The sequence below is a fragment of the Amblyomma americanum genome, chromosome 3 (assembly GCF_052857255.1).
Source record: "Amblyomma americanum isolate KBUSLIRL-KWMA chromosome 3, ASM5285725v1, whole genome shotgun sequence".
NCBI lineage: Eukaryota > Metazoa > Arthropoda > Arachnida > Ixodida > Ixodidae > Amblyomma > Amblyomma americanum.
Window position 1 is genome coordinate 221,938,310 of NC_135499.1, and position 26,528 is coordinate 221,964,837.

At 48.6% G+C, this 26,528-nt stretch overlaps 2 protein-coding genes across 2 annotated transcripts; both read right to left on the reverse strand.

The window, feature by feature from the left end:
* Positions 1-16: 16 nt before the first annotated feature.
* Positions 17-12,136, reverse strand: LOC144126146 (dual specificity protein phosphatase 19-like). Its single transcript, XM_077660114.1, has 3 exons — positions 11,797-12,136; positions 8,299-8,548; positions 17-514 (listed from the first exon to the last, which is right to left on the reverse strand). The coding sequence occupies exons 1-3, from the start codon at positions 12,005-12,007 to the stop codon at positions 373-375; spliced, it is 603 nt and encodes a 200-aa protein (XP_077516240.1). The 5' UTR covers positions 12,008-12,136; the 3' UTR covers positions 17-372.
* Positions 12,137-13,723: 1,587 nt separating this feature from the next.
* LOC144126148 (uncharacterized) lies at positions 13,724-25,739 on the reverse strand. The gene is made up of 6 exons (XM_077660116.1): positions 25,609-25,739; positions 22,506-22,790; positions 20,565-20,669; positions 18,844-19,059; positions 16,499-16,598; positions 13,724-13,932 (listed from the first exon to the last, which is right to left on the reverse strand). Exons 1-6 carry the CDS (start codon positions 25,714-25,716, stop codon positions 13,805-13,807), a joined length of 942 nt encoding a protein of 313 aa, XP_077516242.1. The 5' UTR covers positions 25,717-25,739; the 3' UTR covers positions 13,724-13,804.
* Between the last annotated feature and the right edge of the window lie 789 nt (positions 25,740-26,528).

A 26,528-nucleotide genomic window follows, 5' to 3' on the forward strand; every position in this document is an offset into this window, starting at 1 on the left:
CTAAAGAGGGATACACCTTGCTGCAGTAAAAAGTCGGTTCAGCCATACAGTTGGAAGCTTCTAAGCGCTGACAGCTGCCGAAGTGCACAACATGCTTTCGTCCATCCGCTTCTTTGTTTCGCCAAGCAGTTTCTACTCTGGGTGAGTACAGCGCTTCTTGACCACTAACTCTGCACCCAACGGGGCAGCGTCGTTTTAGCCGGGCGCCAAGGGATGCGCGGGCTGTCCCGTCCATACTTTGCGCACGGTGCCTTCTGGTCCGTCCAAGAGCCCGCACGTGGGAAAGAGCAGCGGGAACACCGCTTTAGCCAGGATAGTATTTCAGACGAGCACACCGGCCGCTGCAGCCCGTCCGCCCGCGCCTTGAGCTGATCAGGGCTCCAACTCCGCCAGCTGCCGCAGGAAGCCTTCGTTGGGGCGCACGGAGGGCCGGGCGGAGCGCGTCTTCTCCAGGGCTTCGCCCAGGCTCGCTCCGCGTCTCAGCATCAGGAAGGCCAGCACCAGAGCGCACGACCTGCGTGCGCCAGAGACGCGCTGGTTGGTTCGCGGCACAGGTCTCAACTTTACTGAGCTTTACTGACACCTCAGGTGCGGTGCAACAAGCGTGTACACTGAGTCATATACTCCTCCAAAGGCCGCTTGGCGGGAGGCTGCTTCGGGCGATCCTGCGACGCCCCAGAGCACGGCCTCCAGCTCACCACTGCTTTGTGGTAGAGTGAAAGATGCGAGCCTCAGGCGACAGCTCCCACGAGTCTACTATTCTCACGTGCTCGAGAGGCAGCCCTACAACTAGAACCTTCCACATCGAGCTCATGCTTACATCTTCATCTGCAAAAAAGCCCATCCTCACTGTCCAGTTTGGACAATTAACCTCAGTCTTAAGGTTATGGCACGATAACGTTAATGGATCCCTGCGGCGGCCTAAGGTCTTCTTTGCGCATCACTTAGCAGGCATTAACGCTGTTCTTTCCTTCTCCAGGAAATAGGTTCGAAAATGGCTGGTAAATGAGTTTAATGTGTCGCACGAATGCTTTTGAGCATCGCACTAAGTAGGAATCCTTGGAACGGAGGCGGTAATGTATTATTTAAATTTAAAAAGCATGTTTTTCGAAGTTCGCCGGCAAATCGGTGTGCGCGTAGTGACGGTTTTTGGAACTACTTTTCTAAAAGAGAGATACGTCTTTAGAATGGTGATGTCATGGTGAGCGACAGGCCGTCAGACGCTGCCGTTCGCTGCAGCCACGGGTACACTTCCGGTAGCAGCGAAGTTCGTCTGTTCGTGTTGCTGCGCGAACCTCTCGGGCGTGCGTGAGCAACGTCAGTGGCTTCGCTCACATGGTTCCGATTTGCCGCTAGTTCCGGGGTCATCCGCCGTGGCTTTTGCTTCCGCTTTGGGCCCATTATGGCCGACGACGAAAAACAAGAGAGAAGAGATAAGCAATGACCGGAGAAGTATGAGCGAGAATATTATAAAGGCGAAAAACCACGCGGGACAAAATAGGTGAGATAACCGGAAGTCCGTAAACCAAGCGTCAACCGATGACGTTTTCATGGGCAGGGACAGCGGGGCGCAACCCCCAAGGCACCTTGTTTATTTTTGCCTGGTGTCTCGGCATGTATGAGTTGACGGGTAAAGGAGGAGCGCCATTTTTAATCGCGCCGATATCTTCGGTTTTAATGAAGCTAGCTCGAAAATTGCTGCGGTGGGGTGACGTGTGATGAAGTGTACCTATCGTATTCCTAGTCCCTTTAGGACCGCAATAAGACAGCATTAGAGATCCCTCCCGCGCAAGTACTCCTTCCCAATTACCTGTGTTCTGCCAACATGCCAATATCGGAATTCGTCATTCTCTACTTTGCATTAATAGATGGTGGAGCAGGTCCATGACTGTTTCAAACACAGCCACCGGTGGAGCTTGTGCGACCCAGGTTGCTCTTCCGGAGTAACCTCTCGCGACCACTCATTAATCTATATACCTGCCGCAGGTCACAGCGGGAAGTTTGTTGAGAGACCAATTCCCGCGTTTATGTGCACTAACCCATTACCGTTAAAGCGAAAGTTAAGTTCACCCTCCAGTTTTTGTCAAACGCGTGCAAAGCCGCAAGGCTGCGACCGGAGCGCAGTGGCCCACATATTAAATTTCGGCATAACGAACATACCTCTTACCGTGACAATGCCCCAGCCGCCAGTGCGCATGAGCACTGGCGGCCGGCGATCAGGGCAAGTGATCTCTACAGGCGGTATGGGCTATGCTACAACTCTCAGGTAACAGACTCACCCTCGAATTATCGCTTCACTTCATTCATTAGTGTGTCTGTGAAATCATGGGACACGTTATCTACTATCAAACCATAAATACTAGGACTCGAACCATTTCTTCCATCCTTTCACAACAAAGGTTTCGTAATGGCCCCTTGTGCGAAACCCAGTTAGCGCTCTTCTTTCGCGACTTGCACACTAACCGTAACATGCGGAGACTGACGCGATCTTTCCGTATTTTCAGAAGAACTGTTTAGTGAGAAAGCACTATTCGCCTCGTAAGCTGTAAAATCTGACGTGTGATGAAGCCTCTGAAGTTAGTCGCGTGATGCGGGAAATGGCGGGAAATAAACAAGACTCTGAATGAGGGTGCTGCCAACTTGGGAATAAATACTGCCGCGACTGGGTTCCGAAACCGCGGCGGCCACTGCACGAGAGCACTATCCTACCACTGCAGCCGATCACGCCTCGTGTTAAACTGCGACACATTCTCGCGCAGTGCACTGCACATCGTCGTCTTCATCAACTTCCATCTGCGCGCAAGTCACGGAAGGAAAGGAAACGCCCTTCCAATCGCGCTATCAGGTACGTGCATGGCGTCGGTGTCCACCTGCAAAAACCTGCTTTCGCACAATATTTCGTGGTTAGCAATGCTAGACCGCCACCATTTACTATTTTTTTTATTTAATGCGATAGTACTAGGAGGGCCATGAAGGCGCAAAACTGACCGGCGGCGGCGGCGTCTGGGTGAAGCCTCCATCTTCACGCCGTGGCGAGGGAGATTTCCCTCTCGTCACCTGCCACTCGCCAACCACAACTGAATTTATACCCAAAAAAATCTTCAGTGGATTGAAGTGTTGCTCACTAATCGTTCTCAGTCAGGCTTTAATTGTTACCTTCTAACTACCTCCCAGCCTCATCAGGCGTCCCGCACTGGAGCAGCGAGGTGGCGACAAGCAGCGAGTACATCAGCGTGGGCGGGGCCGAGATTGTCACGTGCTACGTACGCCACGGAGTGACTTGATTTGATGGACGGCGCTTTGTGCTCCCCGCAGGCACGCGGTTTTCGAATGGCGCAAGAAATGACCGAAATTTGTTGAGCCACAGCGGGAGGGTAATCACGTTTTCGAAATTCTAAAATCTCATATGGCTATTACTAACGGCCGGCTAGAGAAAGCTCTACTTGCAAATCAGACGCCTCTCAGCAATAGTTAAAAAGTTAACAAAATTTAGTTCATCACTTTGCTTGTTAACATGATTCGCCTTTTTTTTTTCGACGTACACCAGCACTGGTATTAATATGCCGCAAAAAGCTTCACTTTACTTCAAAAAACCTATTTTTAAAAATTAGTGGCGGGATTCCCTGAAACACCTGATATATTAACGACTTGTATATGCATGTTTCCTACAGTATTCGAATTTCCGCCGACGACTGCGTCATTTACCGCGCCATTAATAACTTCCGTGACCAACGTAGCCGGAAGGCAAATCTTAACAGCTACTTAACTGGTGTAACAACTCCCCAATCAGACTAAATGTGAATCCGTGTCCAGTCGCCATTGTTCCCAATATTCAACTGGCAACACACCAACTGAGTTCGTACCATATTGTAGCGGGAGCTACACTAGGCTACCAGTCGAGCATTTCGCGGTACATGGGAGAGGCCAGTTGTGCGCATGCGCCGTTACCATGGCAACCGGAGAGGAGCAGTGGGTGCGCTGCGTGCCCGCTCCACCGTCGAAGGTGAATGTGACGTCACGCGTATGAGCAGTTGTGGGCATGCGCCGATACCATGGTAACCAGAGAGACCCCACAGCTGCGCCGCGTTCTTCGTCGCCACCTCGCCGCACACCGCGTTCATCACCCGAGCCGCGCGTCGTCGCATGCGCAGCATTGCGTATAAAAGGCGGAGATGTAATTGGCGGCTGTATCCCAACGCTTGATATGGATGCACAGAAGGAGAGTCCAGCCGCTGGTAAACGGCGGTATAGACAAGAGAACAATAACTCTTCCGATCCTGAGGTTGTCGCCTGGCAGTTGGCTACTCAATGAACAGAGAATGAGCGTCAGAAGGCAGAGAGAGCAGCGGAGACGCCCGAACAGAGAGAGGAACGCCTTGCCAAACGGAGATGCCAGACTGCCGAGCGTAATAGACAGCATAGCCGCCGAGATGGAGCCTATGGAAGGCGTCAGTCAACGGGAACCAACCGAACAGGATGTGAGGGCCCGTCGTGTGACTGATCACACCATTCGAGTTTCCGAAAGTACATCTGCGACCCGGACATTTGAAGCAGACTTTGTGACCAATCCGTTTGGACACATTTGTAGTGTGTGCGACAGACTGTGGCACCAAAAGGACTTGACACCAGTGAGTAATCCAGTGTATGACACTGCGTTTGGCATTACCAGAACAACAAGCTCAGCCAGGGAAACGTACCTCCCGCTACGTATATCCTGGCATTGCGGAGCTAAGCCACTGTTAATTTTTTAAATATTTTGGAGTCATCTTGTATTACGATTTATTATAGCACACTCATATCGGCAACATAATTTCAGCACCGACCAAAACACTAGGTTGCCTCAAAAGCTATATCCACCTTTCCCTTAACCACAGTATGTAAATTTGCTCGCGTATAAGTCACTTACCAGAACAAAATTAGAATATCTCTCTGCAATATGGAGTCCGGATCAAGTGTACTTAATCAGTGCATTAGAAGCAGTTCAAAATTATGCCACTAGGTTATCACTCTTCGTTCTCATATGACAACAGCATTTCATCTTTGAAAGCGTAATGTGTACCGGCCCTTTCTTTCCATCGCGGCATTGTGAGTCTCGCCCTTTATCACAAATTCTTTCATTCTTCACTCAATCTATCACCGTATATCACAGCCGCAGCACGCATATCTCACCGCACAGGTCGTCCACTTCAAGTTGCCCGCCCACCATCACACACTGCTACCTGTTCTGCCACGCTCTTTTTTAGAGCAGCTACAGACTCGAGCGGCCTACCTCGTGACATCGTCACCATCGCTTCATCTACTTTTAATGAACGTGTTGCCAATCGCCTTCAATTAAATAATATTCAGTGTTTTTTTCGTTTGTTTAACTAAATAAAATTCTATCCCTTATGCAATAACCTCGGCAAAATGGGGGGAGTAAAACTGAACTAAACTGAACTGGCCGTTGAGACGAATAGATCAGCGAAACTACAATGGTCATCAGTGCATTCAGTAGAGCACCATTTGCGTATAAATTCTAAACAGGTGGCAATTGAGGTCGCACTGTTTATAGTTGGCACGGTCACATGACAACCAAAAAAATTCGCTCATCGAAAGTAACTGCACTTTTGGTTAAATACAACTGTTAGCATCGCCAGCACGCGAAACCAACACACTTCTCAGTTGATGGAGCGCGTATAGAAACTACACGCCATTAATTTACGCAAAGTTATGCACTTGAGTGCCCTAAGCACAGTTGGAAAGCTTTTGTGTACTTTTAAGCACTCTGGTCGTAAGCAGGCCCAAATTTTACGTTGACTGTTGTTTCGTGACCACCTTTGTTTGTTTTTTTAAGCTATAAAAGCCAGATAAATGAAATACACGCATCGCCGTTAAAGGCCGGCTCTACAAGCCAACTGACATGACATCATGTGGTTTCTGTTGTTTGCGAATCTCCAAGGCACCACCTACCGGCGATCACAGAGTTCCTAATGCACTCGACGTCATAAGGTTGCGTTTGGCAAAAAATATTCTATTTTTGACATAAAACAATGCCTAAGCCGAACAAACACGTCCGTTATCGGGAATTTGGGACAGCTCCTAGCTAGCGAACCTAAGCCCTGCGGCCTATGGGGGAAGTCGTGTTCTTAACGCGTTGGGAAAAACCTGCCCGTCCCACCGTCTGCCCGTCCGTCTGAAGCCTCGGATTGCAGGCCACTGCGCGTGAGCACGAAGAGTCCGGTAAACCAGTATCGTCTCCGCTAACACGCCTGCGGTATGCTAAAAAACGTATATTATACACATTTAGCATACCGGAGGCGTCTACCGGACCCCTTCTGCACATGCGCAGCCGGCGTCCGGCATACCGGTACACGTCTGCGCTAATACGTATCCGGTAACGCATATTCAGCCGAATCAATCGCATTGATCGCCTATGATTTTTCGGTTCATCGTACCGGTAACTGATTGAGTTTTTCCATTTGATTTTGGTCCTGGATGATATCCCGCACACCACAAAGGGGGCGATGTCTCGATGGCTTGCCTAAAATTTGTTCCAAAGCAGTTAAAAACTTAAACAATGTGCGTCTATAGAAACGGCGAAATTTTTTAGCCCTTAATTTTGAGACACAAAATTCCATCTTTTAATAATCTACAGCTCCAACCGCTTTTTTCCAGTGGCTTCCAATAGAATAGCTTTCCATTGTTCATGCCATGTTTCCATTGTTCATTGTTCATGCCATGTTCGTCAAAAGAAAATAATACAATTGTCCAAGACTTACATTCTCACAACACGGTTATCATATCTCACGCTCTATATATGTATAAACTCGGCTACGGCCCGACGTAATCGTGCGTATATTGACGCAGTGCATGGTTTATCGGTTTTTTATAACCCTATATATATAAGCTACACACTGAGACTTTGCCGGTGAAGACATGGCTTCAAAAATAGAACATTTTTCTGTCGTCGGTAAATTTTTCTCTCTGTGACATTTCTCTGACACGATTGGGCATTGCTCCATCACTTGTAAAGACGCAATACTGTTCTGGGATGTCCAACAAGCGGATTAATCTGACTCACCACGCTGCACGCTATACTTCATGTTATGCAATATGTTAATAAAACCCTAGACATGTTCTTTCTTATTGAAATACACAGTCTCGAGAAAAGCAGGCCTCCGTCCGTGTCACGAAAAAGCGCCATTCGCCGCGAGGGTGAGGCTGTATTCGTAAGCACTGCCACTGAAAGGAAACAAAGTGGTCGAGCGGAAGTCAAACCGCTGCCCTATAGGTTGCCACACAGGCGCGCTATACCTCTATGCACCAGTGATGATCGTTCGTTTAACGTGATAGCTTAGAGGCCATGTGCGACCGCCTCATACCGCACAGTAGGCAACAAAACAGTTCACTGGAGTCACCAATTCCAGAGTGTCATCCTATCGCATTGTATTCTCTAAGAGTAGGCTAAGCGTCGGCCATGTTTTTGATGTTGCTTGGTTTGGCTTTAAGGGGTTTAACATTCCAAAGTGACTCAGGCGGTGATGGACGCCGCTGTGGAGGGTTCCGGATTATTCCGACCACCTGCAGTTCTTTAACGTGCACTAACGTTGCACAGTACAAGGGCCTGTAGCATTTCCTCCATCGAAATGCGACTGCCGCGGCCGGTTTCGAACCCTCGTTTTTAGGGTCAATAGCCGAGCACCATAGCCACTGAGCCACCGCGGCTAATTTTTTTATGTTGCCTTCTTAGACTTTCTATATATTATAGTTCGTGTACAGAAAACATTTTTTGCTTTTAAATATATTTCCTTTAAGACACACAAAAAAAGAGTCTAGCAGTAGCCGAGTGGCATATCGGTGCGCCGCACAGAAAAAAAAGACTCAGATCGAACCTTCGGTGCCGCAGAGTAATTGTTTTTACTTTTTCCAGAAAAAAATGCAGTGCTTGTTTCTTGTCTCGCTTCACGAGGTGGAAAAACAAGTAAATCAGACAACTGTCTCGGATTCCTGGTAATCAACAGAGCCGCTAATTAAGAGCCAAACAGAATAAATTTTCTGAGAACAAAAACTGGATAGACAAGCCTTCTGTGTCTGTTTAAAGTGCAAGGACGTCTGTCAGCTTCAGTTGTATCGTAATACCGACCGTCTGGCTATTGGTTGTAATCACGTGTTCTGAAAACGTTGATGATGTATAATTAATAATGCCTGCATTCAGACCTTCCGAGCAACTGCTGGCCAATCAAGAGGCGTTGGCCTAACGGTTCGCAAAGATGAGCTAAAGGGTGTCAGCTCCACGACAAGAACCGAAGGCGCGGTCACCTGGACACGCCCGCGTTGCAGTGCACGAGAACAGATCGGCCGGAGGACAGCGCCCCCTCGATGAAGTCGCACGTGGTGTCGATGGTGGCGCGGCTTAGGGTAAACTCAGGCAGGTCGAGCAGCTCTAGCGCCATGTACGTCAAGCCGCGGTCTTCGTGGAAGTTGGGCACCGTCGAGGCGGCCGCGTTCACGACGTGCGTCACGCCACGGGACTCGAGCAGACTCCAGTCGGCAGCGGCGTCCTGCGAACCTGCATGGGTCACGTGCTCAGCCCGCGGACCGAAGGAGCAGGAAAAACTGCCGTAAGCGTGCTTGAACGCTGCGGACGACAGTACAGCGCCGATAGGACACCGGCCACACACATTCCTGAGCCAGTGCCATGCTATACATCCATGGCTTGATGAGGCACGGCAGTTAAGCACACATGCGTCAATCTTTGCACTAAAATAGGCAGCGGTCATTCAGCATTTCGTGCGCTGCGATCAAACGATGCGCAGGAGAATACAACGGCGACACGTGGTGCTTGCGATTTGTGATACGCGCAGCAGAAGACATGCTGGCACACTCGAGGTACGGCCACCGACCGCAGATCCCCCTCCCCCTAGCGAATAAAATATATTACTGCATTCATATGTGATAATCCACAGCAGCACAACCAGGTCAAGATCAGGTTTTTGACGAACGCTTAAGTCTAGGACATTAAAAAAGTAAAGCGTACAGTGACTCGGCTATAGTTCGGACCGCAGTCAGTTTTAAGCTTTTTTTTTTTTGTTTCACACGGACAAAATACCTGGGCCTGGGCCTAATCGAAGATAAAATTTGTCTTCTCCTAACAGCAGCTGAGGAATGCGGAGAAACTCGGTGTGTTGTCACGGACGGTAGATTTCTAATTCCCGCTGCCGTCAATCGCGCCCTGCACCCGGTGAAGTTGTTTTTCTGTTCTTTCCTTCAGAGCAAGCGTTTGCGTTGCATAACGTCATCACGCGTCCCCCCCCCCCTCCCCCCCACCCAATTGTCGTGCTCTGCGGAGAAGCTTGAAGGCCATCGCGAGTTTATTTGAAGATTACGTCGCCATTTCAAACGCAAGCCCAAAAGGACTTCGCATGCTTTACCTGTGAGTTTCACGCATTCGATCCTTTTAAGTTCGTCGTTCAGAAACCTCTGCAGTAGCTCTTTATGTTTACTGAATGAATTCCAAGAGAGGGCAAGGGTAGCAGGGGGGCGTCAAGAGACAGGTAGACAGATGAGCTTTAAGAAGTTTGCGGGGATCAGGTGGCCCAGCCGGCACAGAAGAGGGTTATTTGGAAGAATATGGGAGAGTCATTTTCCGTGCAGTGGGGTGCTGATGATGGTGATGGCGCCCTCTCCTTTTACCGTATATAAAGAGGCAGCCTTCATTGTTTTTTCTTTATAAGCCCATGTGGAAAGCGCAGCCATATCTACGGTGAGTTGTTGATTATCGAAGCTGTCTAAAAATAATACCAGACATTTTTTATGTCCCAATGAGCCGTGTAAAAATAAACAAGTTTGCCCATGTTTGTTCTACCTTTTGTGTTGACGTCAAAGAAGTTAGTGTTTTTCTTGTTTAAAATTGTACGTGTTGCCTCTTCTCAGAATGATGCAAACACGCATCTGAAGAGGTGACCAGAAAATACAAAAATGTGTTAGACCAATGAACACTTTTATTAGAATTTTCGCTAGGATTGTAAAGACTAAATCAACGCATCTTAATTGTTCTAAGGACACTCTCGCTCGGCAACCGAGGCTTTCCTTGCATTGGCAGCGCCAGTCATTGCTGTGTGCACACCATCAATACGACGCATCGCACTTTTCACCTGGGTTGCAGGCCTAAAAATGTTGCCTCGTTCACAGTGTCTGCATATCCTATGAGAGCTTCCTTTAAGCTCGCTTCTCCGCAATGCACGTTGCCAAACTAATGGCGGAAGCAGTTTTCCGAGCAGAAAATGCAAGCGCAGTTCGTGCTTTTTCCAACATACCGTATTTACTCGCGTAATTTGCGTGCCCCTAATTGATTACCCGGGCTTATAAAAAAAAAAAAAACTCTTACTGGAATATATTTTACCCTCCCTGCTGCACCAGAGCACCAGCATGTACGAAGGTGCGCGCAAGGCAGGCTTGGGAAGATCGGCGGGGCCGCGTCACCGTTAGCGTCTGCAAAATGTGCAAGTGGCGATGGGACGAATTGCGCGCCGGTTACTAGGCTCGCTCGCGTTGGCGGTCGCTTTCCCGGACGAACAGATGCGTGCGTTCCGGAATTCGAAACAACTGAACCGTTTGCTGTTCGGTTTGCAGCTAGTTTTTGGCTATAGTCAGCCGAGTGGCAGCGATGGCGCTGTTTTATCGCCTTTCATCTCCGTTTGCCTCTGACTGCTGGCTTCGCGATTATATCGTTGCGCTTTAATTGCTTTCAGCTGCGCACACGCCGTTTTGCCAGACCGCGAGGAACTACATAAAGTGGGAGGGGGTATGCGTCTTATATTTGGAGTCAACTTTTTGGTCAGCGAGGGGTGCGAGTTGGGGGGGGGGGGGGGGCGGCAATATACAGCACATATTGCGCATTATAACCATTGTAGAGTTCGCACCCCCTTTTTGAAGTCTTAATTTAATTAGGAAAAATGCGCAAATTACACGAGTACGTCAGTCATGGAGGAAGAAAAAACTAGAAGGGAGCATGACGTCACGCGCTCAGCCTCTGCAAGCCATCCTCCTCTGACGCCGCTACTGACTCTAGTTAAATAGGCCCTCCACAGTTACCAGACTGCCAACCAGCTTGGATCGTGCTGCTTTTCCGACTGACGCAACACAGCGAGAGAGCGAAACCGAAACCGAAATCCGGCTAAGAGCTACTGCTGCCTTGTCACGTGAGGGCCTATTTCCCATGATGTTTTCCATTATATTTTTTATGACTAGGCTTCAAGATTATGACGTCACGCTCCCCCTAGTTTTCTCTTTCCTCCATGACATCAGTATGTCCAAATGGTTTCATTGTTGCCAGATCGAACTATCCTATGTCGAAAAATTAAAGAACGGCATTTACATTTCCTGCTTGTAAAGCTGCCTGTACCGTCATTAGCAGGGCAAAATATGTTGTGGAGAAGTCGAGTTAAGAATAAGGAAACTCTCCTTACTGTCTCCCATTCACGTGCACACGTGGTGCCTTGACTTAAGCATGACTGCAGCTGCGAACGCAAGAAAACCCTCGGCTGCCAAGCGAAAGGTTCACTTAAAACGAAAATTCTAACACAAGCGTGTACTGGTGTAACAGATTTTTGTATTCGCTGCAACGCTGCACGTCAGCGCGTCCTAAAACAAAGTGAATGGTGCCGCTACCTTACGTAGGACGGCAACACTCAACGCACTCTAAAACAGCAAACCGACGCTTGACGTCGCTACTGGTCGCCACTATTTGCATTGAACTGGCAGGTCAGATTACTTAGCGAGCGAGCGACGTTTACGATTTCCGATCATCCAGCTTACCTATGTAAAGGCCGGGCAGTACTTCGCCCACCTGAAGATCTGGTTTTAGGTCCGGCACGAATCCCATGGACCCGTCGAACGTCGGAGACGACACTGCGCGCGGCTGTCCTTTCGTATCGCGTGTCTCTAAGAACTGGCGGCCGTCCGCAGTCCTGACTCTTGTCTTCACATTCTTTAGTGACGCTCGATCAAATGTCGTTATACCCTCCATGCGAGCGCCGCTGAATGTGGAAGTGCGTGAAAATACACTTTTGCGCCTGACTGAAAACAAACGCGTAGCGAAGCGGTGTCATGTGCTCGAGACAATATCGACAATATTTCTTCAGGTCAAATTTGAGCAGTCACGTGACAACAACAGTGACGCAGCTTCGACGTCATTGCTACGTATGTGCCGAGGTGTCTTTTTATTCCCTTCATGATCTTTCCGCGCGCGCATTCAAAGCTCTCTCTTCATCTCTTCAGTGCCTTGAGGTTGACTTGCTAAATCGATCGCGCGGCAGAGAAGAATCAGAAAAATGGTGTAGCTGGTGGACCCAGCTGCACCGCTACTCCTTGGCCTCAGGATGTGTGCATTCTCTTCAGACAAAACCCGTGTTGCCGAGGGAACACGTGGAATGCTCGTCCCGCCAAAGTTTTTAAAACAACCTTATCAGTTCCGGCTCCAAGCTACATCGGTGTTCGCTTGTGGGGAGTCTAGCTCGCATGCCACCGACGAGCAGGTGAGGGGGGGGGGGGGGGGGGGGGTTCTATTGGCGCAATGCATTTCGTGAACTTTATTCGTCCAAGATGGGATTTTTCATAGTAATACCCGGTAATACCAAAGAAAATTTGTTCCTTCCCCCCCCCCCCTTCCGTCTCTTCCCGTTATGAATTCGCTCCTGCGCGTTTTCCGTTTCCACTCCCTGAAACTTCATTCGATGGCCTCGGAGACTCACCGGTTTGAGATCGACCACCAGTGACCTCCTGGGAAAATGAGCCTCTGCTCCTTTCAACAGTTCGTGTGGGCTACGGAGATAGAAGCGTTCTGGTGTGAAGCTTTTACCCGACAGGTAGAGGCGGAAAGAGAGAACTACACGTCCCTGTGGCGTCATGTGCATTTCTGTTCATATGGAACAAAAGCAATGTACAGCCTTTGCCAGAAATATACAGCCCACGGGGTTTGCTTTGAAGCCTTGCAGCGCGACTTTCTAGACCACTTGTCAGTCCTGGACGCGAGTTTCTCTCACCTGAGAGAGATTAGAGTCACTGGAGATGCGAAATGAGCCACGCCGCAGGGCTCAGGAGCAATCGCCTTGGGCTGCATATTTTGGACAAAAGCTGCACCTTCTATACCTTTTCATGAGGGACGAGGGAAGGTTGTAACTAGAAGTAGGAGTTTTTGGTTTAAACCGAAAAAAACGGACAGTATTGCATCCTATGATGCTTGGACTCAGGGACCGCTTCATCAATCACTCCTAGACTTGATTCGATCAGACAACTTCTCTTTAATTTATATAACCATCTCCCTTGTTCCATTCACATAACAATTTGCCTTTATGCCCTGTGAGAATAAACACCGAAAAAAAGTTAGTATCTATCAGACGTACGCCATAGGTTACAGGCTTTAGCGAAATGCCTTTCCATATCCCGGCTTTTCCAGTAAGCCAGCAGATGCAAACGAATTGTAGTGTCTACGTGCCGATAAACAGATACCATTAATCAAGTGTAGCAAGCGGGCTAAAAGAGTATATAATTCTCGTTCTTAATATATCAATGCACCAGAAACAATGAAACAACGCCGGCGTGTAAGTAATGCTCGACTAAGCTTCTTGAATGCTACTACCTCCTTCATTCCTTCATCACGGCACGGTTGAGGCGTCCACCGAGACGTGAAACAGTCTGAGCCATTTCCTTTCCTGAAAAACCATTTAATTAGCAACCACCAAGCACGAATCCACCTCTGTAGACTGCTGCCCCCTTTCAGGCGATGCGTCATTTTATTGTGAGCAAAATGATACAACCGGTATATCTAGGTGTTGGTTGCAGCACGCCACAAGATGGGGAACTCGTCGGAAGTAGCAGCGTCTCCGGGTGAATGGCCTCCGTGGGTGGGCGGTGAGACGTCCCAGGGTCTCCTGGCCATCACCGCATCGTCCCCTTCGAGAAGTGACGACAGGGAAATGATCCTAAATGTTACTAACACGTCTGCTCTATAGAGACTGTTATAGCACTAGAGACTTATAGCAGCTAGTGTTCAACTGCAGAAGGGAATGATGTCGCTAACAGAAAATGTAACGGAAGTTAAGCACGCGAGTGGAAGTTGATTTCCAAAAGGTGCGTTGCCGTAATATCGCAGTTCTTTTCAGCAATAGCGTGGGGAATCAAGCGAGCTGGGCGTTAGCGACATCAGTGGAACTGCCGCGGAACCGTCGCAGTAGTCAGGGCACCAAACCTCTTCGCGACACTTAGGCATAGTTTTGAGCATCTTTATAATCAGCGGGGAATATTACTAAACCAAGTAATTCTGCCTGAGCCGGTGATGGCGGTGAACAGCGCTATATACGCTAGCAGACGACGTTTAGCGACGAGGTGGAGCCTTCCAGTCGGCAGAGGCGTGTAAGTTATCGAAGCAGTACCTGAAAACTACCAATTTCGCTTCTTAATCATACGGTACACCGTCTCACCACACCCCTTGCTTCCGCAATTTGTCATTTCTCTCTTCTGGCGGAATGTAACTCCTGCCCGGTAACCAGTTATCTGCGGAGCGGATGTCAAGAATACCGACGTTTTTCGCTTAAAACTGCATTTAAAAAACAGAATTCGGCGAACTCATATCGGTGTAAACTGAAAAGTATAGCCCCTACAGCATGTAGTTATAACACACCGGCATTGCCGGTCCGATGTAGAAAAACATCAGTGCAACAATCTTCGACAATCGGATGAGCTCAGCTAGGTAAGCGCCGAGCCGAAATGGAAGCTACCATATATCGAAAAATCGCGAAATTCTTCGCGCATTTTGGCTGCAGAAATGAAGTGTATGCTTTCTTTTGAGAATGTAAGATATACCAAGGCATTACAATATGAGACAAAAATCTCTAGGAAGCATGAAAAGCGATTTAAGCACATAGGTGCCATGCTTGTCAGCGGCATGCACTTAATTTCACTACCACCCATTGCAGTTCGTTAGTCCAACTTTCACCACCACAAGTGTGGCCTCGAGCACTGGCATATAATGAAGCAATCGTCTTCGTTTGAGGCTGATGGTAGCTGTTATCCTGAACGTTAGGTTCGTTCATTATCACATTTGAACGTTGTAACATAGTTATTGACGTAACAGAAAAGAATTTCGCGTAGTATTTTAAGAGTATACCGCAATACTTGAGCAATTTATACTGTTCCTTTATGATAACTAAGTTGCGTTGCTATATAGGAATTTATGTATGTTTGTCGCTCTTTTGTATAGAGCCTGCCGGCCATGAGAAATGTTTGCGTAAATTCTGGAGCACTCTCATTACGATACCAATGTTATAAACGTATAGGCGGGCAGGACTTGGAAGTTAATTTTGACTTGCATGTTGAAGGTCTCATTAGTGCTTTCAACGTGTAGTTTCAAAGTTGTGCTTGAAACGTTGCATTTATGTTCCAAAAATAAAGGCTGCACGAATGACACACAACACAGCATAATATAACTTTCCCCGCAAGCATGTCAAGTTATTATAGCGTGTTGTACTATCTCGGCTACTATTTTGTGCGCATTGACATCAACTGCGCTGCACGCGTATTTCACTTTTCTCAATTGCTGCGGCTCGATAGCTCAATTTACACGATAATAATTCACAAGCGCGATAGAAAGCTTCCAAGACCTCCGTTTTTCCTCTTATTTCTGTCAATCTTCTGGTTTCCCCACGTTTCACGCACACGACAAATCATGCTGTGATCCGTGATTACACTAAGGAAAAAAAAAAAGTCACAGGACGATAACCGCTGTGTAACGCGACATTCAGCGACAGCTGTTAAGGAATTTGTTTCACGATATGCTCAGGTAGAGAATACGAGAGCGACTTCATATCTGTAAAGTTCTAGAGCGCTGTTTTTAGTTTTCTACTCATTACTCGTTTTTCGACTATAGCGCGGAGGCACCGATCTCTCCTCGGGCGGCGTGTTTCGCAGCATCCGCCTCAGACGGATCGCGCTACATCCCTCCGCCCTCGCCAGTCTCTCCCCCGCCTCCTTCCACGGTAATCACTTTCCGAGTGGTGCCCATGGCAATGCACCCACCTGTTACGCCGGCTACAACGACTAGTACTACTGCTATGCAGTTAACCTCGTCATAACGAAGTTGAAGGGGCCCGGCGATTACTTCGTTATATAGCCGTGGCTTCGTTACAGCCTGCGTTTGCCGAGCTGCCGAGCTGTACTATACTATACTGCTACGACGCGAAACCCAGGAACGGGCGCATGACAGCTGTCGGTGTAAAAGCGTAACCTGCATCTTAAACGTTCTTTTTCAATGGCAGGCAACGTGTGACAAGCATAGCAAGGTAAAGGAACAGCGCTAAGTACGGGACAGGAGACAAACATGGAAGCACGAACACGGGCGCTGTTTGTGCTTCCGTGTTTGTCCCCTGTCCCGTACTTAGCGCTGTTCCTTCACTCATGCAATACCCACTAGCCCGTCAACTCGCTCTTCTAAGCGTAGCAAGCATGGAGGCTGCGCTCTCACCAAGCCACCTCGTAGACAGCACACGCCGTGGCACGATGGAGCTCCGATTTCCCGGTGCTCCGTGCAGGGTGCGCATGTGAAACACGATGCAATCGCCCGGCTGCGGGGAACAAAAAGTGCACAGTACGAATTGCAACGGGGTCCCTTGCGCAATGAAGGGAATCAATGTGCGTAGAGGGAGATCTGCTGAAAAGCGAAGGAGGTATTTTTCTCCGAGAGCGGGCATCTTTGCATGCGCTGGGCATACGTATACTCGTCTCCAGCATTGCCATTACAGTGTGACTTCGAGATATACTGGATGAATGGTCACACTTTCCCTTTATTCATAACTTCCGTTTTAGTTGTGCGCTGAACCTTAGGCATAGAAATTAAGACAACCTCAAGATAAGCAGGTTTATACAGCGCCAGCGGAAACACCCACAAACTAGAGAAAGATAACACACAGACTGTATACGTACAGTACTCACGGATTGAAATAGGACATTCGGAGCGCTAGCCTTGCAGTGCCACGCAGGCATGTGGTAAACCACAGGCCGGCTGATTGGCTACTGGAAGGAACAATTCTGCTTTGTAGATGTTCTCCCTCTCACGCCATACCACAATGCACCACCTTGGTTCCATGAGCGTCTACGGGCGGCGCTCCATGAAGCGACGGCCACGCGCTCCGAATGTCCTATTTCAATCCGTGAGTACTGTACATAGTGAAATGTAGGCTTAGTGGAATGTAGGCTTTGCAGGCTTTCGATACTCAAGCTGTTTCTGCAGAAAGCAACCTAACGTCCTGTTATATACATACACTTATTTGTCTGTGAGCGCTGGCACTAGCAAACTGCATGCGCTTTGCTAAAACCAATTAGCTTAGTTTTTATGCCTGTTTAATGCCGGAAAAACACGATTTCTTTTTTTGAAGCTGACCGTTGTGTCCAGCTGGCTTGCAAAGCAAGGTAGAAATTGCACAGTTTGCTCTTCTTTTTGTTTTCTTTGGGGGGGGGGGGGGGGGAGCTTTACGTTAGGTAGCATTCTGTTTGAACGCCGGTAGTCTGAAGGTTGGCGGCGGCATCTCGTGGGACATTTTGTTTTCCCACGCCACAAAGTGTGAGCGATTACTCGTAGCTGTTTTTGCAACCAGTCGTTGTTTCTGGGGTCTGTTAGACCCAATCACAGATGCTGGGTTGGGTCTATTTCGCACATTGAAGAATATTACGCAATCCTTTCAAATGCGCGGGGTTGAGAACACAAAGAAGGAACGGATTAAATGGGGTTCTGACGACACAAATCCTTCAGCCTAGTTATTCGCAGCCTGATGTTTTTTCACAAGCTTCAGACTACACTGCGGAGAAAATAAACCTGCTCTTTCCTTTCCTCGACCCCGATAATAAGGCGGGGCCTCCCTCCATTCCGTTCTCATTTTTTCATCTGCAGAATAATAAAGGCATTGTTCGCATCGCGAAAAACGAAAATCTGAAGAACTTTTAGTGACGCAACCAAGTGTTTAGGCAGGATTACTGACTTGAATGGGAGCTGCTTTCCTCTCTCATCTTTTTTTTTATACAGTTTTGACTTGTATATGCCCTAGATACCTCACGTCACTGAAAAAAGAGAACATCGTCCTTACTTGAGTGACCAACTCATAAAGTATCTATGTACAGAGCCGCTGCGATATCTGAGTGGTTATGGTACTCAGCTGTTGACCCGAAAGACGCGGGTTCGACCCAGGCCGCGGCGGTCGCATTTAGATGGAGGCGAACTTCTCTATAGAGGCACGTGTGCTGCGCGATGTGAGGGCACATTAAAGAACACCAGGTGGTCGAAATTGTCCGAAGCTCTGCACTACGGTGTCCCTCATAGTCCTGAGTCGCTTTGCGACGTTAAAGCCCGTAAAAAAAACACGTATTTGAATGTTTATTGTCACCCTGCTGCATGCGTTCCACTGTTCCTTGTGAACCCTGCGCTCACGGTTTTTTGTTCCGTGTTGATGCGAAAAGAAAAAAAACTTCCGCTCTCTTTCATTTCTTTTAAATAACAGATACTGTTAACTTGTGACGGCACTATGTTGATGCTTTGACAATGTTTTGATGATACCTTTCCTTACATTGTGAAATTCAAATTTGGGCCTTGACGGTAATAAAATAAAATGAATTGAAATATGCGTATTGTGAAAATGCGCCCCTACAGTTCATTCCAGAGGATTCAAGGAGCAACCATAACGGCCTCACAATACAGGCCTTTTCAGCAACAATCCACTCGTGAACATAATGTCCAGATCCATTCCCCAAATTAAGGCTGCCGTGACCGCGAAATGCAAAGCGGAGCCCCTCGGGATTATAGCGTGGCGAGCAGAGCACCTGGAGCGCCCACTTGAGCACGGCGTCGGGTTGGACCTCGGGGACGTCCTCGTAGTCGTGGTCAAGCGCCCGGTCGCCAGACGGCAGCAGCGCGTAGTTTCGGCTGGTGGCGAACTTGCGCGGGAAGAACCACTTGCCCCAACGGTGCGAGCCGGCGACGAACTGGATGGTCGACTCCAGGCCCACGGGGTCCACCGGCATCCAGATGGAGCACACCTGGACTCACAGCCAGCACTATGGTCTTGACTATAGGGACTGAAACTGAGCTAGTCCATATTCCCAATCGTATAGCTTCAGTATCAGCCGAGAACGGAGGACGTCGCAAGAAGAGAGACGAGTCACATCAATCCAACGATATATGAGACAGATACTGCGCCATTTCCTTTCCACCAAAAACCAATTATTATTATTATTATTAGTCACATCAATCGTGTATCTTGTTATTCACGCAGGACGTCACTCGTGACTAAAAAGACGCATGTGTGATCTCGTTCTTCTCTCTTTGTGACGTCCTCTGTACTCGGCTGATGTTAAGAGCTGTGGCTGCGGCTCGTTTCGATGGAGGCGAAACGCAAAGGCGCCCGTAATTGTGCTGTGCGATGTCAGTGCACGTAAAAGATCCCCAGGTGGTCGAAATTATTCCGGAGCCCTCCACTACGGCACCTCTTCCTTTCTTCTTTCTTCTTTGCCTCACTCCTTTACCCCTTCACTTACGGCTCGATTGAGGTGTCCACCGACATGTGACAGTTACTGGGTCATCTCCTTTATTCAAAAACCAATTTTCTTTCACGACATGTCCGTGGTGTTCACAGAGAAATGAGACAGTTACTGCACCATTTCTTCAAAAAAACCTCCGTTTTGTTTCGCTGGCGCAACGGCAAGTTAAGGTGAGCGTCCCCGCGCCGAGCCCTTACCCAGACATTCTACAACGTCTGCTATCACGTTCACGCGAGGAAAGATCATTTAAAACATGGTACAGAGGAATATGGTACACGACACAGAAAAGGAAAAACAGATGCAGCGCTGCGCTGCTGTTCTATAGCTGTTAGAAGCTAGTGCTGCACCTGTCCTCTTGTTATTTATCCATGCGTCCTGTGCACAAAACTAGCATACTGGGTTGGGAAAAGCCACAGTTAATGTTTACAAGTAAATGTAGACCCACCGCGATGGTTCAGTGTTTAATGCGCTTGGCTGGTGAACCCGAGAACGTGGGTTCAGTCCCAACCGCGGCGGCCGCATTTCCGTGACTGCGAAATGCAAGACACCTGTGTACTGTGCGATGTGAGTACACTTTAAAAGAACCCCAGCTCTGCGCTCTCTCGTTTCCTCAAAACCAATTTGTTTTTGTTTTTTTTCTTGGAAGTCAAAATGCATGAATTATTGCACTCTACGCTATCGCCCTTTCCGCGGTGCCGGAGACGCGGCGGTCGACCCTTATAAAAATGGTCTATAGACAGTCAATAGACTTCTTATTGACTCTATTGTCTTCCTATAAATATATCTTTTTGTCTATTCATAGTCTATAGATTTTCTATTGACAAATGTCTACTAAAAGTGTATGGCCATAAATCTATAGATTGTCTATAGACTGTCTATAGGATTTGTATTGCCTATAGACTGTTATTTAGAGTTTGTCTATAGAGAGCCTATAGACTTTATAGACAGAAGTCTTAGGACAGTCTATAGACTGTAAATAAATTTTTGTAAGGGAAGGCGCGCACCTTGTCTCCGTCCACGGGGTAGTAAGGCTGGTCCTGGTGCCACGGCGTCTCCAGCTCGGTCCCGGCGCCCTTGACCAGCACGTGCTCGTGGTAGAAAGCTGCCCACTGCATGCAGAAGCCACGCTGCGGTGTGTTCGCACGAGGACGCTCGCTTCCAGAAGCGCGCATTGTGCAGGAACCGCCGCGGTGGCTCAGTAACGGTTACAGCGTTCGGCTGCTGAGCTCGAATACGTGGGATCAAGTCCTGCCCCAGCATGCCGCTTTTAGACGGAGGCGAAATTAAAAAAAAAATGCCCGTGAGCTGTGCGATATGTCAGTACACGCTACACCACAGGTGGTCGAAATTGTTCTGGAGCCCTCCACTATGGCCTCTCTCTCTCTCTTCCACCTTTCACGCTCTCTTTCATCCTTCCCTCATGATAAGCCCAGGTGTCCACCGAGTAGTAAGCTACCGCGTATACGCAACCTTCATTCTTTAGAGCATGCTCGATTCTCTCCATATTAAACTTCCTTATGCCGATTACTTTACGCTTATTGATTAGCTTTGACAGTTGTGCCAGTCCGACTCAATCTGTATGTTTAGAGGCTGTCATGCTTTGCCGTTTCTAAGTCAGATCTTCCATCTCCTGAGAGAGCTTACTAGTATCCTGTTAAGCTACACACTACCGCCTACTTAGAACTGCGCACTCTGCAATATCTGTGAGATTATCATTCATCGCTTGAACACTAAGATCGTCGTCCTCGGTTAAAGCGCAATGTCTGTTCTGCAGATCCTGAATTCCTCTACTCTCCCTCTTACCGCTACCTCGTTGATGTTCTGTTCCCTGCTCCTATACGCTGCCGGTTCAAATTCGAGACCTTACCAACCTATGGTCCCTGTATACATCTCACCTTACCGAGCACCTTCACACCCTGCACGATACCCGGATGCGCGCAAAATATCAAGCCTATTTCATTTTTAGACTCCGCCATTCCAGCTCTTCCAAGCCTACTTCCGGTTCTCCCGTTTGTGGAAGAAGTATATTAATTATCCGTAAACTATTTCGCTCTGCGAACTCTGCAAATAATTAAGTCCCCTCCCCTGCTATTCCAGCTGCTTTTTTTACGGGCTACTCTTAGAGGAGGCGATTGGAGGGGCGGGGCAAGTTTCATTTGAGCCATGTATTTAATGGACTTTCATAGTTCGGAAATTCAGCATGGCATTCCTATGTAAAATAGACAGTTTTAGCGTAGATGGACAGCCGTGCTGCGAATACGGTAACGCGTTGCTGTTTCTACCGCAGCCAGGCTTTCCTAGCCGCATTTGCCGTACGGTAGCCGTTGCCGTAGTTGCTGTGTTCACCGTGAGTACGTGCGGCTAAACGTCTCTAATAGAGCCTCGATAGAGTACGGCATTATAACGACAAGTATCCCACTATCACTGAAAACAGAGCTTTTATAAGCAAGAAAAGATCAAGAAACGAAACACAAGTGGCGCCATCACTGGCGTATTCTACAACTAAACTACGTGCGCCGACAACAAATATATACACGCGGATCGCAGAGATTATGCTACACCGGCATTCATTTTATAACAACGTCACCAATCTTAACCGAGCGGCCAGAAAATTTTTGACTTGGATTTTCTCAGTAATAAATGTCTTCCTGCCAACAAATATTAATATACCCAGAAAAACTCGGAGCATCTATTTTTACTGAGAACGACTGGATGGAGTTGTCTTTAGTGTCCCTTCAGGGCACTGTCTGGTAGATGTCCATATTTTGCGAGTTACACGGGAAAATGAATCACCTAAAATGCAGTGCCATCCAGCATTTGAGTTCAATGACCTCTTTAAAACCTTCAGAACTTAGCTCAGTGCCCCAAGAAGGCGTCGTAGGCCACCGCCAAAGCGCACAAGGTGCGAAATGTTTTGCAGAATAAATTGCAGAGTGCGCACTCACCGCGGACCGCATGAGGCGCCCGGCGATCTCCTTGGCCGGCGACTCGAGCACGTACTCGCACAGTTCGTGGATCCGCCTCCAATTGCAGTAGTCGTTGAAGTAGACACCGTCCTTGCCCTGCACCCTGAGGGCCTCGCTGCCGGGGCCCGGCTCCGCGACGTTCTTGCGGATGCCCTCGCGCGCGAGCTCGAGCCATCGGTCGTCAAACACATCCCGCAGACACACGGCGCCGTCCCGGTTGAAATCCTCCACGTCCCGGTCACTTAGACGCACAGAGGCCATGGTCTGCGTGTGCACCGCACTTGCGAGCTATTGCGGACATCTCCGCACTAACAAAGATGCGGGACAGCGCGTTTCCACAAAGGCCGTGCAGATAACCCGTTGATTGTCGGTTGTGCGCCGACCTGTCAAGGCGCTGGATGAATCATGCCGTATGAGCCTGACAAACACACCCATTGCTATGATTTGGGGAGAGAAAAAAAGCTGTGCTCACCCCTTGCAGCTGCAGCAGAAATGAGGTTGAATGTGGAGTCTCCTTCGGTGCACGGTCTTCGTTCCGTGGTAACGAGGTGCAACGACCCGCAAGGCGGCGGATACGATTTCGCTTGGGCTATCACGGCGAGTGTTATTATGCGAGCATATCAGACAATCGTGCAGGTTTCCTACGCGTTACACCTTGCGAGAACGTTGCTTTTAAAAGTTGCGTGCCAAGTACGCTCCACTTACATTTTGGACAATACTTATGCGATACAAAAACATATTTCACAGAAAAGTGACTGCAAGTGTCCTGCTACTTGCTGCAGAGAAGTCCTCCGTTACGGCATTAAATGAAGAAAAAATAAGTAGCTTGTAACGAAGCCAAAGATCATGCATGAGAACTTCTATACACGGAACCCGACAGTGAGCAGATCAACGCCGAGCGTGAGAAAATTCACGTGAATGCTAGACCCTACGGAAGTACGGGGACAAGCAGCAGTTGGCTAGCCACAGCTGTGCTATCACACTTTAATCCAAACAACAAACTGCGCATTCCCCCTTTAGGGGATTGACTAAGAATGCACTCTAAGCAGAAAGTAGTAAGAAGGGAGTAAGCTGCCCTCTAGCGCACTCACTTTTATGAAAGGTAGGGCGCTAGAGAGGACACGATTTTAGTTTCGATACCCGGGCGCCGCCATGTTCGTTTTACCCGAGCGCCGCCTGCCGCCGACGCCATCATGGGCTGATAATCTGCAGCCCGTGGGCTGCAGACGAAACAGCGTTTGTTTTCTAGGAGTGTCATGCGCCAGTTTTATTCCTGCCAAGCCTAAAAATGGTGCGTGGGAGTTCACCTCGTGTTAATCCTCGTGAGTGCTGTGCCATTAGCGCCTGCAACAACCAGCGGGAGCAAGCGACCATGCTTCGATGGAGCGAACGAGCAGCATCGGTGAGTGCCATGCTCGCAGTTCACGCGTGTAGTTTTTGTCGCCGGTTGCCTGTACGGCAAACGTTGCACCGTGTTGCATGTTCGAAAAACAAAAGCGAAATGTGCTGAAACTCAAGATCGCATAGATCAGTCGAATATCTCGTTTTTCATGGAACACATGTAATTAACGCTTGCACTGCCTGCTTTGACATGGCGAGTGTGACAATTTAGATGCAGAGCTTACGACAGAGTATACTCTGTTCACAAACTGAACATTCGGGAGACAACAGCGAGCTCTGTGGCCGTAACGAATCCACGTCTGATCATTGCAGTGTTTGTTTGCGGCGATACGCGCGATAAAATTGAAATTCGCCCCCTCCTGTCGCTCGCGTAGGGCTGTTCATATACTTAGAGCGTTACAAGCCAGTTCACTGAAAGCAACACGCATTCTTGCCTACTCTGCTCCCGCCTGTACTCACTGGTCCATAAATACCAGAAAATGGGTAATTACACAAACTGAAAGGTTGGTACGCTAATGGAACGTTATTATCGCTTATTGACAGGCCGAATAGCCGCACCTGTGTTGAGAATTCCAATCTCAGTCGGGTAGGGGCATTTTCTTACAGTGCATTCGATGTGATTTCCCGCGCATGCCGTATATGTTCTTTCTTCTTACGTTGCCGTGGCTGCATTTTTAAATGCTCACTTTGCAGATGGGTAAAAGTTCGTGTCGCCGCTATCATTCATGCCATTGTGCAAATGAAGTTAGTATTTCTGTACTAACAGCGTGTTTTTTTTTCCAGGTGGCGATGCCCACACGCTCACGATATTCGTGAACATGTGGGGTGGCGAAACGAAGTTGTGACCACATTTGCGAAGTGGCTGTATATCGTGTATACTGCTGAATTAAAACAGCTTTGCCAAGACCATCCAAAAGCTTGATCTCTTATAATTATGTACAGGGTATAGTTTGGAAAACCAGGCGCTGTGCTTCGTTCCGCGCCCGATATTAAGCACGGGCAATGGGTTTGCTTCTGTCTGCGTTTCAGTCACAAAATGTGCTGATGCGTAAGCTTGCTGTTGGCGCAAGTATTTTCTGTTCGCCAACTACGTCCACTACCGATGCAACTCGGGGCCGGCGGGAAAGCGGTGAAGAAACAGACATCGCAGACACGCTGAGACCTTCCCATAACATGGTGCGCGTACATACTTGCGGCTTTTTTTTTTTACTTCCGTCGAATATTGCCGCAACCGGCAATAAAACATTGATGTCTAGAGGACGTTGGCTTTACCGTACAACATTGCAGCTTTTGTCGTACAGACGCAAACACGCGCTTGACCGGTGGCTAACCAGCCGAACGTTGCTCCGCGCGCCCGATTATCAGTCCAGGGGAGGATGGCAACAGTGGGGTGTCACGCAGCGCACGTGTTTGAGAGTATTTCTCCCTCTCCTGCCCGCTCCTCGTAAAATGGCGTTCTTAGTATTCGTGTTTAGTGTGTGGGGTAGTATACATGGCGAGGCTGATCAGCCGGAGCTTCGGGAGGAAAAAAATAAAGAGAAGGAAAGGTATGAAAACAAAACTGAGACGATAACACACGCGGTATCACCGTGCATGCGGGTCTATTAAAGAAAAGAGGGCGTTCTCAGTTCAACAGAAGCGCAAAGCGTAATAGATCTATAATGGCAGCCGGTGCGCTCACATTTGTGATGATGTCGTCGTCACCGTACTCTGTCGAAATGACACGTGTACCCACGCTGCGGGGTTGTCGCGAAGCGCTTGTTTGTTTTCTGCTTTGTTCTTCGCGCATGTTTTCTTTTTATCGCCGGTGGCGTGCGGGCTTATCACTTTGTCACATACGGGAGACGACCGCACTTGTCTGGAAAGGTTGCAGCCGCCGCCAACTGCTTCCACGATGGCCCAGATTGCTGTAGGTGTTGCAGGCGCCTACTTTCCACGGGGCTGTCGTGGCTGTTGGAAGACTAGGAGCTAGAGTGACGGTCAATGGACTTTAGGTATAGACTTTCTCGGTGAGACTTTGTCATGCTTTCTCTCTAAGATGCCCTTCCACTCAACACGCACTTGGAACATCGTACTGCTCTTAGTGTTCCTGAAGTGAACGTCTCACCCCGGAGAAGCGTTATCGCGCCTACAGGTGCCGGGGATACCGAGAACGTCGAAGGCATCATCGAAAACGACCGCGGCGGCTGCGTTTTTATGGAGGCAAAACGCTAAGGCTCCCGTGTGCTGTGCGATGTCAGTGCACGTTAAAGATCCCCAGGTGGTCGAAATTATTCCGGAGCCCTCCACTACGCCACCTCTTTCTTCCTTTCTTCTCTCACTCCCTCCTTTATCCCTTCCCTTACGGCGCGGTTCAGGTGTCCAACGATATACGAGACAGATACTGCGCCATTTCCTTTCCCCAAAAACAATTATATTATCTTCGTCACCGTCGAAGGTTTTGCTTCGCTCCGCTACGCATCGCAGATCCCACAAACTTTTGCGGCCGATAGTACACATGCATGTGATCATCCGCGAATTTCACCGACATTGTTTCACATTCTAAATATGTTGCGGCGTCTAGGGAGGTCATGCAAATTGCTCAAGTTCGTTTCAAGTGAT